Source organism: Anastrepha ludens, chromosome 6, assembly GCF_028408465.1.
Source record: "Anastrepha ludens isolate Willacy chromosome 6, idAnaLude1.1, whole genome shotgun sequence".
Classification (NCBI taxonomy): domain Eukaryota; kingdom Metazoa; phylum Arthropoda; class Insecta; order Diptera; family Tephritidae; genus Anastrepha; species Anastrepha ludens.
Genome location: NC_071502.1, coordinates 14,399,900 through 14,415,510, shown reverse-complemented (window position 1 = coordinate 14,415,510; position 15,611 = coordinate 14,399,900). Strand labels below are relative to the sequence as shown.

Here is a 15,611-nt window from a genome sequence, read left to right as displayed (position 1 = left end):
CAACACTTTCGGCTACAACAGCATTATTTTCGATTTTCGGCTGTTCTTGAGCGACGTGCACGGGTTTTATTCTTCACATCACTAACTTTTCCCAACAGCTCGAATTTTTTCACCAGTTTCTCTACTGCGGTCCGACAAGGTGCTTCACGATGACCCAAAAATGTTCGAGCTTTACGAACCGTCTCTGCCAAATTTTCACCATTTTTATAGTGAATTTTAATCACGTCAATGCGTTGTTTAAGCGTTTATCTTTCCATTTTTGTTAATGGCGTAGTTTATACTTGCCAAATATCAACAAATGACAGCTTCAAAAGTGACCTCTACCGAAATAGCGGGCTATTCAAAATAACACCTGTTATTGGAAAACCCTTTATATGTGCGTACTTAAGATGGCCAAACATTTTTTTTTAATGATATCCTATGCTTTGGTTTCAAAATATTTAAAAAATATTAAAATAAAAAAAATGATAAAAATTTTAAAAATAAAAATAGTTATCTCTTTTAACATTTTTAATGATACCCTACCCCTTATTTAAAAAAAAAATTGTAAAAAACAAAAAAATACTATCATTTTTTGATTTTTTATTTGTTTATTTATCTATGGAAATTTGTGAAGATAATTTAAAACTGCAGATTAAATAATATCGATTTGTAAATGTTTTATAACGAAAATTTATGTAAAAGTACATTTTTCCTTATATCAATTCAATGACAAATAAATAAAAAAATAGGTGTCTAACTTTTTTGACCATCGAACAAACCGGCGGTAGCATCAAGAAAAAAATGCTTTAGTCACCCTAATATAGGCACCTATGCCTTCATAATTTGAGGCATTATACGCTTAAATTAGACGCACTCCACCTACCTGATTAAGAAAATAGGGGCTCAAAGCTTAGTAAATATTAATAAACTTATACGAATCTCGAACTCGAACTCCCGAAGATATTATTTAAGCTGCATGTAACTTTGGCTTCAAAAACCTCATAGTGGTCATCAAAATGAAAGGTAATTTATTTCTAATAGCCATTAGCCGATTGCAGCTTGTAGACAATGTGCAACATGAATTCTAGTAGAAGCCGATCCTAAGCCTGTTTGTATTATATTACAAAGATCTTGTCATGAAACTGAAAAATAAAAATACCCCATCCAATAGTGTGATGGGTAAATTACTACCAGCTGTTGCAAGCTGTTACCAACTCTTGGCTTGCTACACAGGCCAAACAGATGTCTTTGCAGCACGCAAAGTTGAGAGCATATCTCAACGGCTCACACGGCTGGGACTGAAGTGAAGATGCGGCTGCTTGTTGTCAATCGAAATGAAGATGGTAAAAGCGAGATGCGGTCGAAGCTGAAGAAGACTGCGGAAGCAAGAAAAACCAAACATCCACCGCAAGCGCAGCAACAACGCAATTACAACAGCAGCAACATTAACCGCAATGATATTCAACAATAATTACAACAAAAAAGCGCAAAGCGATTTATAAAATGAATGAAATGAGAAAAGAGAAGCAGCCGTAGCAGCAGCAGTGGTGAGCCCAGCGACTACAGCAACAAAGTACGACGATAACAATAAAAACTTATGTGCTAATTTATTTTGTCAGCTACTGCATTTCTGATTACCGCAACAAAGTTTTGGTTGTATTTGTTATTAAATTGTATTTTTCCTGGCCGCTCTACACAGTGTAACGTCGTCATATAAAAGGCGGCCAAAAATAGTAAACATACACCGATTAATTTAATGAAATGTTTTTGGAAATTATGGCCAACTTTCACAAGGAAAAGCAGAAATATGAAATATGAGCCGAATTGACCTACCGCCACGCCTCACACTCTCGTGGGCGCAAACTTTAAAAATTATTCGATTTTGATGAAATTGGATTTGTATATTGGTTTTCCATATAAAATCCTAAATCTAAAATATTGTGCAGATTGGTGCACAAGCACAAGCCCATCACCAACTGATGGTGTCGAATTATTTCCAATTCCTCCTCATTCCTGCAGCTACGACAGAAATTATGTATGTAAACGTCTAATCTCTTTGCATGATTTCCTGTGAGACAATGTCCTGTGAGGGCCTCTTCTAAGGTCCTAATTTGAAGTCTACTCAATTGCTTAGTATTCTTGGACAGACGTAGATTTAGCCTTGGCCATGTTTGCCTAGCAATTTCACAGGTATTGGCACTAATCCAACTTTGATTTACAGAAATGATTAGTGCGTCCTTAAGAAGAAGCTTACAAATTACGAGAGGTACCCCCATAAAATTGCTTATGTTTGGCATACAGGTACCTTTTCTTGCATGTTGGTCAGCCCTACAGTTCCCTGGTATATCTCTATGGCCTGAAAGCCAGCATAAGATAATACAATATTGTTTGGGTATCCCATTTAGAGATTGGCGACAATCTAAGACACTCTTTGGTGTTATTTGGAATGCATCCAGGGCCCGTACGGCAGCTTCGCTGTCTGATAGAATGCAGATATCTGTTTTTGATACTCTGTTTATCTCCAACCATTTTAAGGCTTCAGCGTTTGTTTCCGCTTGAAAAACACTACAGTGATCCGGTAGTTTAAAGGATTCTCTGATAGAAAGCTCTTCGCAATATAACTGTGATCCTACACCGGTGTCCATTTTAAATCCGTTCGTGTAAATCTTAACGGGTGTGTTAGATTTTTTATACTAAAAAGCCGCTTTTTAATTCAACTCAAACTTCCCAACAAAATATTACTAAACGTACCACTTTCATTTTTACTATTTTTGGCCCAACACGTTACACTGTGCTCCGTATTGTGGTTTTACTGTAGGTTTAGATAGTTGCCTAGATTCGTATTAGCTGCAGGCACGTATGCGCTTTGACTTTGTCTTTTTTTTAATATTTCAATATTGTTTGAATTGATTGTTGTAGCTTTCAGTAGTTGTGTCCGTAACTGGTGGTACTTAAGAAATGAGAAAGTGTAAGTTGGAAGATTTATATATGAATAAAATAAATAAATAATTGGCGCGTACACTTTTGTTAGGTGTTTGGCCGAGCTTCTCCTCCCATTAGGGGTATGCGTCTTGACGTTGTTTGAAAAATGAAGGGACCTACAGTTTTAGGCCGGATCCGAACGGCCAATGGTTTTTATGAGGAGCTTTTTCATGGCATAAATAAGCTCGGAGGCTTGCCATTGCCTGCCGAGGAGCGACCGCTATTAAGAAACACTTTTTGTCTATTATTTTGCTGCTTCAAGCACAGATATTCGATTTAGTTATAGTTTTTATTATACTTTTAAGAGGTTGGTTAAAATAATCTGTGCAGGTGGGTGGATTTTTATTACTGGAGTGACCATACTTCATATCAGCGATCGCTGTATTTAGTTAAAGATAAGTAGATCTGAGAGTGAGTAGGCACGCCCAAAGGATGGGCACACGACTTCTGTAGAAGTTGTCTTGATGAGGAAGGGGAAGGGACAATCTGGCACCTTCTGTGCTCTATCCAGACGGCGATTTACCATTCTAGGCAGACATTTTTTTAACGAATTGGAAAATCCCAGTTATGCAGAAATAGGAGATATTCTACAATTTTTGAAAAGCACACACTGGTTTTACTAGAAATAGAGAAAGCTCCCCACGCGGCATCCCAATGGGCTATGAACCTAAGTGTGTGCCGCAGGACAGCCGCTCCAACCTAACCGAACCTAACCTAACCTATTTTGCAACTTCTCCAATACCAAATTTTGCCTATTCCATGCTGAAACAATTCGAAACGAACAGATTTACTCAACGTTGATGAAAAGTTTTTTTTTGTATTCGTTCAGACTTATGACATTCTCGTTGAGTATTCTGTACTTGGCATCATTGACTTGCTTAACACTGAATAGAAATGAAGCAGATAATTTGATAATTTAGGAAACAATGCATTTTTTTCTTGCTTCTTGCATTTTTTAATGTTGAAAGTGTTTTTAGAAAAAGTGGATTTAGCAGCAAAACTAGTGATATATTGACCAGTTACAATATTGAATAGTCGTTTCAGCTCGGACTGTGTTGCCGTTTGCTGGGGTGGGAGAGACGAGCTATTCTACTGTTGCATGAGCGCAGGTTGGCGTTTGCTGTGCTGATTGTTGCCCTCTGATACTGGTAGCAACTTTCTTCTAAGCCCTGAAGTTTGTATGCGCTTTGCCATTTGTGGACAATCAGACGATGACGCGCTTGTGTGTGAGCTGATCCGCTTCCAGATGCATTCAGAATCGGTGCGCATTCTTTACCGGGCGGAGATCTTACTAGTAGGCTGATTTTTTAAAGGCCATTCCTGAAACCACACTGTCCTCATTTCGCCTATCTTTGCTTTCTGTTGCCTATCTTCTGCTTCCTTTTTCTGTGGTTTTCTCACTGCCTTCTTTTTGTTATTTTTACGTTTTAAATTATTGCTCATTTTTAGTTCTATTGGGTGCCGACTTTAGGCCGCTATCCTCACACCAAAGTACAGTTTCCCTAAATGTCTGCATGGTTAGCTATGCGGGCAGGGAGGCCGTCATGGAAGAGCTGATTCTACCCTTCATGGGCAATATAGTTCAGAGGCAGGACGGCAGCTACAGGGTAGCCAATATTCGACGGACCCATCTGGCAACCCTGTATCTTTTGACAGAGACGTCAGATCGCTTTATGACATACCGCGTTGGAAGCGTCAGTCCAAGCAGATTTTTACCATTTAACAGTACACGCCACGCGAGCGCTCCCAAATTGTTGAAATTTACATTCAACAAAAGAAGTCAATTGTGAAAACTTAACGTATAAAAAATTAAATAATGTGAAAAGTGCGCCTTCTAAGAACACCATTAATCGTTTGAACGAAAGGTACGACGAAGGCGATCGGGTGAAAATTTTGCTCTTGTGCGGGCCAGTGCTGAGACGTCGCCAAGGACATCCCAAAATCGCTGTTCTCAGCAGTTGGGCATTGCTCGGACCACTTTACAACGAATTGTCCACATTGATTTGCATTTATTCCCGTATAAGATTCAATTGACGCAAAGATTGTTGGCTGCGGACAAGCCTCGCCGATTGGAATGGGTCCAAAAAACACATGGGTCCGTCGAATATGGGCAACCCTGTAGTTAGAATTTCTCAACTGAGCCTGCACCATCAACTTAATGGCGACATATGAGGAACGCGGTCGACCAAAAAACACTTGGAAAAGGACGATGTTGCGCGAACTAGCAGATGCCGACATCTCATGGGACGGTGCAAAAACAACAGCACAGAACCGTGTACGATGAAAGAGTCTTGTCGAGGCCCTATGCTCCCGAGAGAAGTGAACAAGGAAAAACCAATGAAGAAGAACGTACCCGAAGGCTGGCCAACGTTGTAGCATGACAGAGATACTAGCTCTGGAAGCCGTTTTCGCAAGTTGTCACTCCTGTTTACTAAGGTTCGAAAATATTACAGCAACCAGCCAGAGCGCCTTTGCACGTTAGCCGGTAGGCTGCGGGTGCTGTAGTGTCAGAATCTTGGGAATGTCTGAGCTAATCTCGGAGGCCGTGAGCTGCTGGATATGTACTTGCAAGGAATTTGCTTAGCATTGCCAGGTTGACGCCGGTTGTTGTTATTGTAGCAGCAAAACCATTCCCCGTACATGTACGGAGAATGCTGCTGGAGTGACAGTCCTTGGCCGACCATACATATAGTAAATCCGGGTCGTTCCGGTGACGTAGAACCGACGGTGGCCGGTACAACACTCTGCCTTGTAGATGCACACCCACTCCCCAAGGTCAAATAGTAACTTCTGGCATATCCAGCCAAATTATCGGCGCATTATGCAATGCCTCGCATGCCCGTTGGTAGTTCGATAGCAAATTATATACCTCAAAAATCCATACATACATACATACAAATTTATGTATTACTGAATTAAACCAGCAGGCAAGCAATGTAAAGCAAATACGCTACCATTTAAATCCTTCCAGGCTGCGCATAAAAAATCATTAGCGTAATATGTTGCACGATCACTGTGATTACTAGCGCATCGAGCACATGTGTATGTGTGTGTGCATGTACGTACGTTTTTGGCACATGAACATGAGCAATTTCATACGTGGCCTATTATCGAATATGTTGCATGAATATTTTGTGCAACTTAACTGCTTTTGCCAACTTTCTATGCCACTGCATGCGAACATTTAATTTTATGTAGCCCCCAAAAACAGCACATTTCTGCGCAATACTTAAGGCACACACACACCAATAAAGTAGTATGCCCCACTCCTTATATGCACTCATACATACTTAGGTGCAGGTACATCATTACTGAACTTTTGCCGATCAGCGGCCAACTGCAGTGTTAGCCATTTGCTTTCGGAGCCCCAGAGTGGAGTAGGAAACTGTCATATAGCCACCAACGCAATTGCTTTGCTTTTGCAACACAATGTTGCACATATACGAACGGGTACATGAAGCAATCAACTGCGCCAAAAAGAGAAAGAGGAAAACTTTCTTTGCGGCCGCAAGCAGCAAAAACATTAATTAGTCGCTAAAATCACGACAAATCAACTCGAAAAGGAGGGAATCAAATCAGCCGCAGCACTCAAACAAATTTCATTTCACATCTGCAAAATGGTTGAAGCTCATCATTGTTGTAATATTTTGCACGATCACACACTTATTGTGCTATTGGCGTTTTGCTGATGTTGCAACATCAAACACATCTAATATATAAAAGTTTTTGAGACGTGCATTTCTCTAGACTTGGCAATTTTTTTTTTTGTATATAATTTTTTTTTTTTTTTTCATTGCGGCAGTTCAGGAAGTCATGTCCACAATGTGTCATTAATGACAAGGAGCGGTTGTGGCTGCAGCTGGCCGCAAGCAATCCACTCCCAACACAATAGCAACCGCAACACAATGAAGAAAAACGTATCACAATGGACGTTGCTTGTCAATGTGCATGGCGAAAATTTGTTGCGCTTAAATTTGTTGCACAAACAGTACCACCACCACCACAACCACCAGCTAATAGTTAATGCATACATACATACATACATACAACACCACAAGCGCCGTAACACGCCTCAACTACCTACATATTTACATGCATAAGTTCGCCCCGCTGCAGGCGAGTGTTGCTGCCGCCCTGCCAAAAACCCAACTTGCCCAATGACGAAACAAGAGCGTAACAAAAAATTTGCATACTTTTGTAGCGCGCCAGTGCTTAAGGGATAAACGCGGCAAATCTGGCGACAACACGCCTGCCAAAAGCGCTGCAACGCCTGTTTACGAAATGCGATGGCAAAACAAATCGTGATCGCTGGCTGGCTGTTAATGGCGTCGCTGACCCGTTGTGCGACCTCAACAATGCGACAATTCACTGACACGATGCTTGAGCTGAGCGCGGCTGGCAATATTATGACAAGCGCCGATCAAGTGGCGACACATTGGCGGCACAGCGCCGTGGGCTGCTCAGCCATATTTACTCGTACCTGCCGCCAATAATACGAAAATAAATGTGCAAGCCCCCGAAAATGGATGACATATTTACATGTGGTGTGTTTGTAGGCGTGTATGCGTGTGTGTGTGTATGTGTGCAATGCGTGACAAAAGTTACACTAAAAACGCGCATTTATTTGTGGCACGAAACTGGCAGTGTAAATTCAACTTCCCAATGTCGACGCAATCGGTGACATACCAGTTCATTTCGACGCATTCTATTTTTTTTTTGTTTTTTCTTTTTTGCCTTTTATTACTTCAATTGTTTACTTTTGTTTGCGGCTTTCAATTTAGCCGCGCTTCCGCTGCGCGCTTACCAGTTGCCGAAAACAAGCCATTAGTCAAACCACATTTTTCTCATATTTGCTGCTTTTACCGCTTGCGCACCTCCGCATTGTATGAAACTAAAAAAAAATAAATTTAAAAATTTAAAAAAAAAAAAACAAATTCAAAAACCGCTGCATTCACCAGCTGCACTACTGTTAGCAGCCATCTGTTGTCAGCGTTCAACATGCAACTTCATCTTCGACGGCGCTTCAATTTCCTTCTTCAGCTCACATACTCGCATCCTCGCACTCATTGCGGCGCAAGGCGGCAATTTGTTGTGAATTATTGCGCGATTTTAATTTAATTACTTGCGATCGCAACAAAAGCTGATGATGCGCACTTTGTTATAAGTAATAACAAGTTTCGTGTGGTTCCTTGATGACAGATTGTGCCTGCCATTGCGCATTCATTACATTTCGTACGAAATTATCGGCAAGACATCGCACAGTCATTGTGTCACTTAATCAAGCCGCTAGTAGTTGGTGGCCTATTATAAAAATCCCGGAACCAAAATTGGAGTTCGCGTTAATTTCAACTTGCATTCCTACACTGGCGTGCATATCTGTCACTAAGATTTATAACTCTGAGTGCGTTTTTGCTGCGTAAACCTGAAGAGATTAAAGAAAGGCCTGCTCATGTGTTTCTGTAGTAGCTGCTTCTTCTTCTTCTTAAGTATGGATATATTCTATGATACTTGGACACAGCTCTTCTTCTTAATTGACGCGATAACCGCTTACGCGATTTTGGCCGACTTTAACAAAGCGCGCCAGTCGTTTCTTTCTCGTGCTAACCGGTGCCAATTGGACACACTAAGTGAAGCCAAGTCCTTCTCCACCTGATCTTTCCAAGCAGAGGAGACCTTACTCTTTCTCTGCTACCACCAGCTGGTACCGCATCGAATACTTTCACAGCCGAAGCGTTTATATCCATTCGGACGACATGGCCCAGCCAACGTAGCCGCTGGACCTTTATTCGCTGCGTTATGTCTATGTCATCGTAAAGCTCATACAGCTCATCGTTCCATCGCCTGCGATATTCGCCGTTGCCAACGTGCAAAGGTCCAAAAATCTTACGCAGAATCTTTCTCTCAAACACTCCAAGCGTCGCTTCATCGGATGTTGTCATCGTACACGCTTTTGCGTCATACGTTAGGACGGGCATGATAAGAGCCACAGCTTGCATATCTATTAATCCACAAAATTTTGCTGCAACTTTTAATCCTAATCCGTGGACTCTCATGACAAATAAAAATCGTCGATTTATTTCATAAGAGTGCGCGACAAAAGGACTAGAATTTATGTTACGATCTGCACACTTATCACTGCAAACGAATTTTAAAACCAAGAAGAAGAAACCAGAAGCAGTTTGAAACTTAAAATTTCCGTCACAGTTCTAACATTTCACATATTCAGAAATTGATGGAAATACTGTTATATAATTTAAAATGCGATACTTAACAGACGGATCACGCGGAACTGAGATTTCCTCTTGTTCTTTAAATTTTTTCACCGAGGCACTGAAACTACTTTCATCCGCTTCAGCGGTTTTTGGATTACAAACATTTTTGCGCTTTTTTGTTCTCGACTTTCGTATGTTAAGAGGTTTTCTCATTTCTCTAGAACACTTCATTTTCATGAAAAAATTACAGAAAAAAATATGAACGAACTCACTTAAGTTTACTACTTGGCTTGGCCGCTTATACTCACTACCACTGGGGACAGAAAAATAAAAATTTACCTTTCAGTTGTAAAAAAAAAATAACACACTGTTGCTTTACGCATCTAAATACATTAGAAGGGAGCCTTTACAATAGGCAGGTGAATAAAAGGGACTGCATTCCATTACGCGAATGGAAGATTACGTAATAAAACCACATGCAGAACCGCCCGACAGTTGTGGCCGACTCTCAATGCCAAACGAACAGATTTTCTGCTAAGCCGAATTTCTAATTTCAGTGATAACAGGGCCTCATAGGCAGGCATGCGCAGAGGATGAGTGTGCAAACAAATGACTTCTGCAGACGTTGTCTAGATGAGGAAAAGGTTAAAAGGATTTCGCACCTTCTGCGCCATTGTGCCTGAGTGCATCTCACAGTGGACAACCGCTTCAACCTAGCCTAATTTAACTCTTTCTCTACCGCAAAAAACCGGCATTGCATACCATCCGGATGTTAGTTCCCTCCAGAAAATTTTTATTAGCTATACCAATTATTTAAAAAAAAGAAGAATATTAAACAAAATCGCCGGTAGAAAAAAAGGGTTCATAGACGCGAGGTTCTTTCTTTTTCAGAGCATTCTTGCTTTTATAAAAAAGGATGGAGGTAAGCCATGCAATTATTGAAACTTTTCAATACTGCCTTTTTTCCGCCCTCATCGCCCCGCATATACATATATAAAAATACGTCCATACGTCTTATCTTTATTCATGTCCCTCTTCTTTTGATTTGATTTCGCTTACTGGTTAAGTCAACTTAGCTCAGCAAATAAGCATTCCAGGTAAGCGCTGCCGCTCCAGCCTTGTACTTTCAAGCAATCCGAAACGCCTTTTCAAACTTGCGTATAACTTCGAAAATATTCACCGGAACGATATTAAATTTTCTGTGTGTATTCTTAAATATATGCAGATTAAGAAAATAAAGCTTAAAAAATCGATTGTTTGAAAATTCTAACTGTATATAACCCCTTAAAAACAAATACAGGGTTACCGGGAGAAGCGTGACGACACTTAAGTGCAATATTATTTAGGTAAAAATTCTCATGTTTCTGTCGAAAGTAAGCTCTCACTTTGCTCAGCTATCTTGAAACCGTTATGAACATATGACATCCAACTTTGGCGCACTGCAGCTAACTCCAACATCAAAACACTGCAAAGATTCCAGTGGAAAACCGCAGAATGATCTCAAACGCTCTTGATTATAGCTCAAATGCATAAATTCATCGTGAACTCAAAGTACGCGTAATAATTGAAGAAATAAGAAAATATTCCACATCACACAACACACGACTCCCATCGCACTCAAACCCTTTTGTCACAGAAATAATTGCAAATCCCATAACCTTCACCAGACTGAAGAAAAAGTCTCATGTGATAATAAATTAGTGCAAATTATTACACTGTGCGACAGCAATTTTCGGGCCCAAATCAAACCAATTGCAAATGAAAGTACTCATGTAGAATAGTAAACCCCCAACTGTAGACCAAAACTCGGGTCACAAGTTTTTTTTAAGCTTCGCAATATTGATAAAATACTGTATTTAATAATATGGTAAATCCAGCACAAATATTGATTTTTCTTAATATAAATTTCGTCTTAGAAGGCACTTTAGTAAAATTCAATGATACATTTTTTTGTAGAACATTTTAACTCGTTTTGTGACTATTTCACCCATTTTTTTTTTTTTCAGAAATTGTTCAAAAGTCCTCTTAAACTGGGTCCCTTTAATACCCAGTTTAATAGTTAATATGTTCTACAAAATGATACCTTGGAAAATTTTACTAGGGGTTGTCGAAGATATTGAGCACCTATGGGTTAAACGAACTTGAAAAAAACATGTAACAAACACGAATGTATGTATGTATTTCATGTATTCCATATCAAGTAAAACTCAGAGATGGAAAAAGAGCTGGGCGAGCCAATGACCTGAAAATTGTCGCAGTAGTTTAGACGTAACAGTCCTTCAAAACGAGACCGGTTCGGAGTACGACGCCCAGGCACTTGAAATTTTAACCATGTTTTTCTCGAAACTATTTTTTCCGAGTTGGCGTTGGTAATTTCTGAAAAAGTACTGAACCGATTAATTTGCATTTCTAAAATGTTATTGAGTAGACTTGGGTAGCGGGTAGCAGAATTATAATTTTATAATCGATTTTTCTATTTTTTTAAGAGCGGGAACGTGATTTATTTATTTATTATTTTTCAATAAACAGATAAAATATCTAGAAAAAAATTTTTTTTTCTTGTAAATCTGCTACCCACCATAGCGCGACATATCTCCTAATGAATAATCGACCGAATTTTTATTCAGACGTACCTGAGCAGCCCAATCAGTTACGCCAGTGGCATGTGTTACGTCAGGGGAAACAATTTTTTTTATTACTGTCATTGAAAAAAATATTTTTTTTTGTTTTTGTAAATAAAGAATTGATCAAATGAATAAAAACGATTTTCAACTGATACCAATAGTTTTGCTTCAATTTTCAACGCCTTCTATTTTCACGTCTCTAGACCAGAAAGGTGCCTTAAAAATTAATGTGAACGAGTATTTTGTATTTACAATAATTTGACAGTCCACGCGCGATCTGTAAAAAAAACCTTATTGGAAAAAGGACCTCCAATCGGATCACTCTTTACAATGAACTAAATTCTAGCGGCAGGCTTCTCACCTACCCTGTCAGAAATCTAAAAACACATTAACGAAACCCACGCAAGACTAAGTCTTGTCGAGGCCCTATGCTCCCGAGAGGAGTGAACAAGGAAAAAAAAACAAAAACAAATTTCTATAAAAATTATAATATATACTGGTATATATATATTACATATGTATTTTTTTAAATTAAAATAATATTGAAAATATTGTAGTAAGGTTAAATGATTTCTTTGCGTGGGCAGAAGTGCATGTATAGGGTTGTTCAATAGGTGCGCTTCAACTTTTTTCCGATAGGGAGGGCGAACGACGCAATATTTTTTATTTTTCGCTTGTCATTTGTAAACTTCATTAGTATACATTTCATCATGGAACGCTACACACTTGAGCAACGATTGCAAATCGTGCAAATTTTTTATGAAAATAATCATTCTGTTGCTGCTACTTTAAGAGCATTACGGCCATTTTATTGGAATTTCGGCCGATTTATGCAAAATAGTGGTCCAAAAATTGGGTTCAACGATTGGACTTCGTAAAACGTGCACGCGGTGGTCATGCAAAAGAAATCGAATTTCATACTTAAATGTATATGTTCAAACTCGATAATAAAAAAAAAGTTCGTTAAAAAAGTCAAACTGTTTGTATTTTATTCAAAAAAGTTCAAAAGTTGAAGCGCCTTTACTGAAAAACCCTATATAATATTTTTTTTCACAAATTCATTCAGAATGCATCAAACGCTTGTCAGCTAATGATAATTAACTAAAATGTCCAACAGGTTCACAATATGCAATACAGGCGGCTTCCTAAGCGCTCACATTTAATTAAAAATCTACTGTTGCTGCATGTCCAAGAGCGCCAAAAATACCAAAACTAACAGTATATTCTTTATTGCATTTATGTGTGTGTGCGTTTATGTCGCTGTCAACTAAAAACCACAAATTGATTGTCTAATGCGTGGCGATGCAGGGCTTCCGTGTTTTACGACATCAGTGTACTTGTGTGTATGTGTGTATGTATGTATGTATGTATGTGTGCGAGCGTATGGACCGAATTGCAGACGTTTAACTAACTAACTAGGCAACAGTGCGCCAAATACGGCCAACGGGTACTAGACACGCATCAAATGCCTACACTTGGCCACTTGGTTCGGGAGCGTGTGAATACAAGCAATTTATGAATGCGCGAAGAAGAAGTTAGCTGGCGAACAATCAGCTAACCGCTGGCCACTTGTATGCTTGTACTATGTAGCATGTACGGCGCGACCTTTTTTGGCGCGTTCCACACATACCAACCACGAAAGCAACTAGCCAACCCGCCAGCCAGCCAACCAGCCAACCAGCCAGCCAGCCAACTCGCCATTAACGATAGTAAATATCGCGAATACTTACTCACTTCTACCGCCCACTGGCCCACTAGATGGGAATGAAGAAAATAAATATAAATAAAAATGTCAATTTGACAGCAACATGCAAGTAGTGGGCATTTGCTTGTCTTCTTGTCCACTACGCATAACTAAGCTGTGACTTATGTGACTTACATACCTGCCTACATGAATTATTTAGAAACAACTTCTTAAATCCTCTCCTTTTTTTCTTCTTTATTACAGATGCAACTCGAAGGCCTCCTATTTGCCACGCCAGAGTCTTGAGAAGCTCAACAATTTGGATCCGGATCATGGCAGTTACAAACTTACGCTCACCTCAAACGAGGACTTGGTGGCGAACACGAAACCCGCTTCCTACGACATACTCAATGCACATAATAATGGCAAAATGCCTAACAATTTGCCAGATGTTCTGCCATTGGGAGCTAAATTGCAGCCGCAACCCTCGTCTCCCACTTCCGCCAATGCTTCGCCACTACGCTATGGTTCCAACAATAACTTAAACTCATCAAGTGTCTCCACGCCGGTCCAACAGCAACAGCAACAGCAACAGCAGGTACAGCAGGCGGCGACACCCAATTGTTATCCTGTATATCCGCCCACACAGCACCGCTACTCCACGCCAACTATGAACTCGTACAATAGCAATGTCGGTAACAATGTCGGCAGCAAAGCGCCCAATTACAGTCGATCTCAGTCATATGAAGTGCATAGTAACCCGCACAGCGGTAGCCTATATCATCCTAGCCACGCTACTAATAGTCCCACAAAATTTATGTCCCAGTCCACGATGGATTTGAAGCGTACACAACAGCTGGAGCCGACTATTGAGGAGACCACAGCCGCATTGCTGAGCGAAAGTGCCACAGTGCTGTCGCCCGCGCAATCGGAGAGTAATCTTAGTAGTCCGAGCAAACATCAGCCGCAGCTGATTTCCATGAAGCCGCTTTCTAGCCTTGGTAGCTCAAGTGATAGTGGCAGTACGAGTGGCAGCGAAGGTCGTATTTTTCGCGCCGAATTGGTCACAGCTACGCTTTCAACATCGCCTATTGCGCCTGTAAAGTCCGTTATACGCAAGGATTCATTGCGCGAAAACATCGAGAAAATTACGCAGCTACAGTCGAAACTGATGTCGGCGCATCTGTCCGAAAGCAGTTTAATTGGTATTTATGGCTCGAGAACGACTTTGAATTCAACGCCATCTATAACAACAGCAACACCCACAACGACAGCCGAGAACATGGGCGCACAATTAAACGAAAGCTCCTCGAAGCAAACTAGTGATTGTAGTATGGAAGTGGCGAGAGAGCAGACGCGCTCAGATGGTACTGTGTGTACAGAAACTATAGATACTCGCAAGAACCTAAACAATAGCGCGGATGCCTGCACCACACGAACTTCCACATCACCCACAAATACACCTTCCTCGCTAACCGCGTCAACATCAAGCGCTGTGCTACCTCAACCAGTCGCCACCACAACCGTCGCCAGCACAAATACCACAAGTGAAGACCTCATTGCAACACAAAGCACGCCGTTGAGCTCCAGCACTGATAGCTTAAAACTGATGCAGCGTAGCGAAATCATACTACGTGTGAATCCCACAACCACAGAGGCAGCTTCGCAGACCGACGATGATCTGGCATCTGTTGCCAACGATGTTGAGGAGCATACACGGCTCACTGAGCAACCGCATGCCAAGGAGGAGGCTCAGCAACAACGCATTACACTACAACCTCGCCAGCGCCATCCCATCGAGATCGATTGCGAGGAAATGTCACAAGAATTGGCTACACTTTTGGCGTCCAACGAAAAATTGGTGCAAATCTTAGCGCCACCTTCATTTAAATCGTCCACTGACTATGTTAGTAATCTGTATAATCCGAATGTGCCATTACGGCCAGCTAAACGAGATGTAGGCACGTCAACGTTGCTGCGCATGAAGGGACGCGACACTCAAGAAAAGCTGACAGTGGAATTACAATATGCCGAGGTGGAGGTATTACTGACAAATGGCGATAGCGAATCCGAAACATGTGATTTGTTGAAGAAAAAAGTGGTAAGTGAAATATGTAATAGGTGAAA

At 40.5% G+C, this 15,611-nt stretch overlaps 1 protein-coding gene across 1 annotated transcript in view; it reads left to right on the top strand.

Annotated features, from left to right (window-relative positions):
- The window catches only part of LOC128868213 (protein Shroom), a 104,346-nt gene that overhangs the window by 84,015 nt on the left and 4,720 nt on the right, over positions 1 to 15,611 (top strand). The window contains exon 2 of the mRNA XM_054110043.1: positions 13,749 to 15,585. Coding sequence (XP_053966018.1) covers positions 13,749 to 15,585 — 1,837 coding nt within the window. The remainder of the gene's footprint in view (positions 1 to 13,748; positions 15,586 to 15,611) is intronic.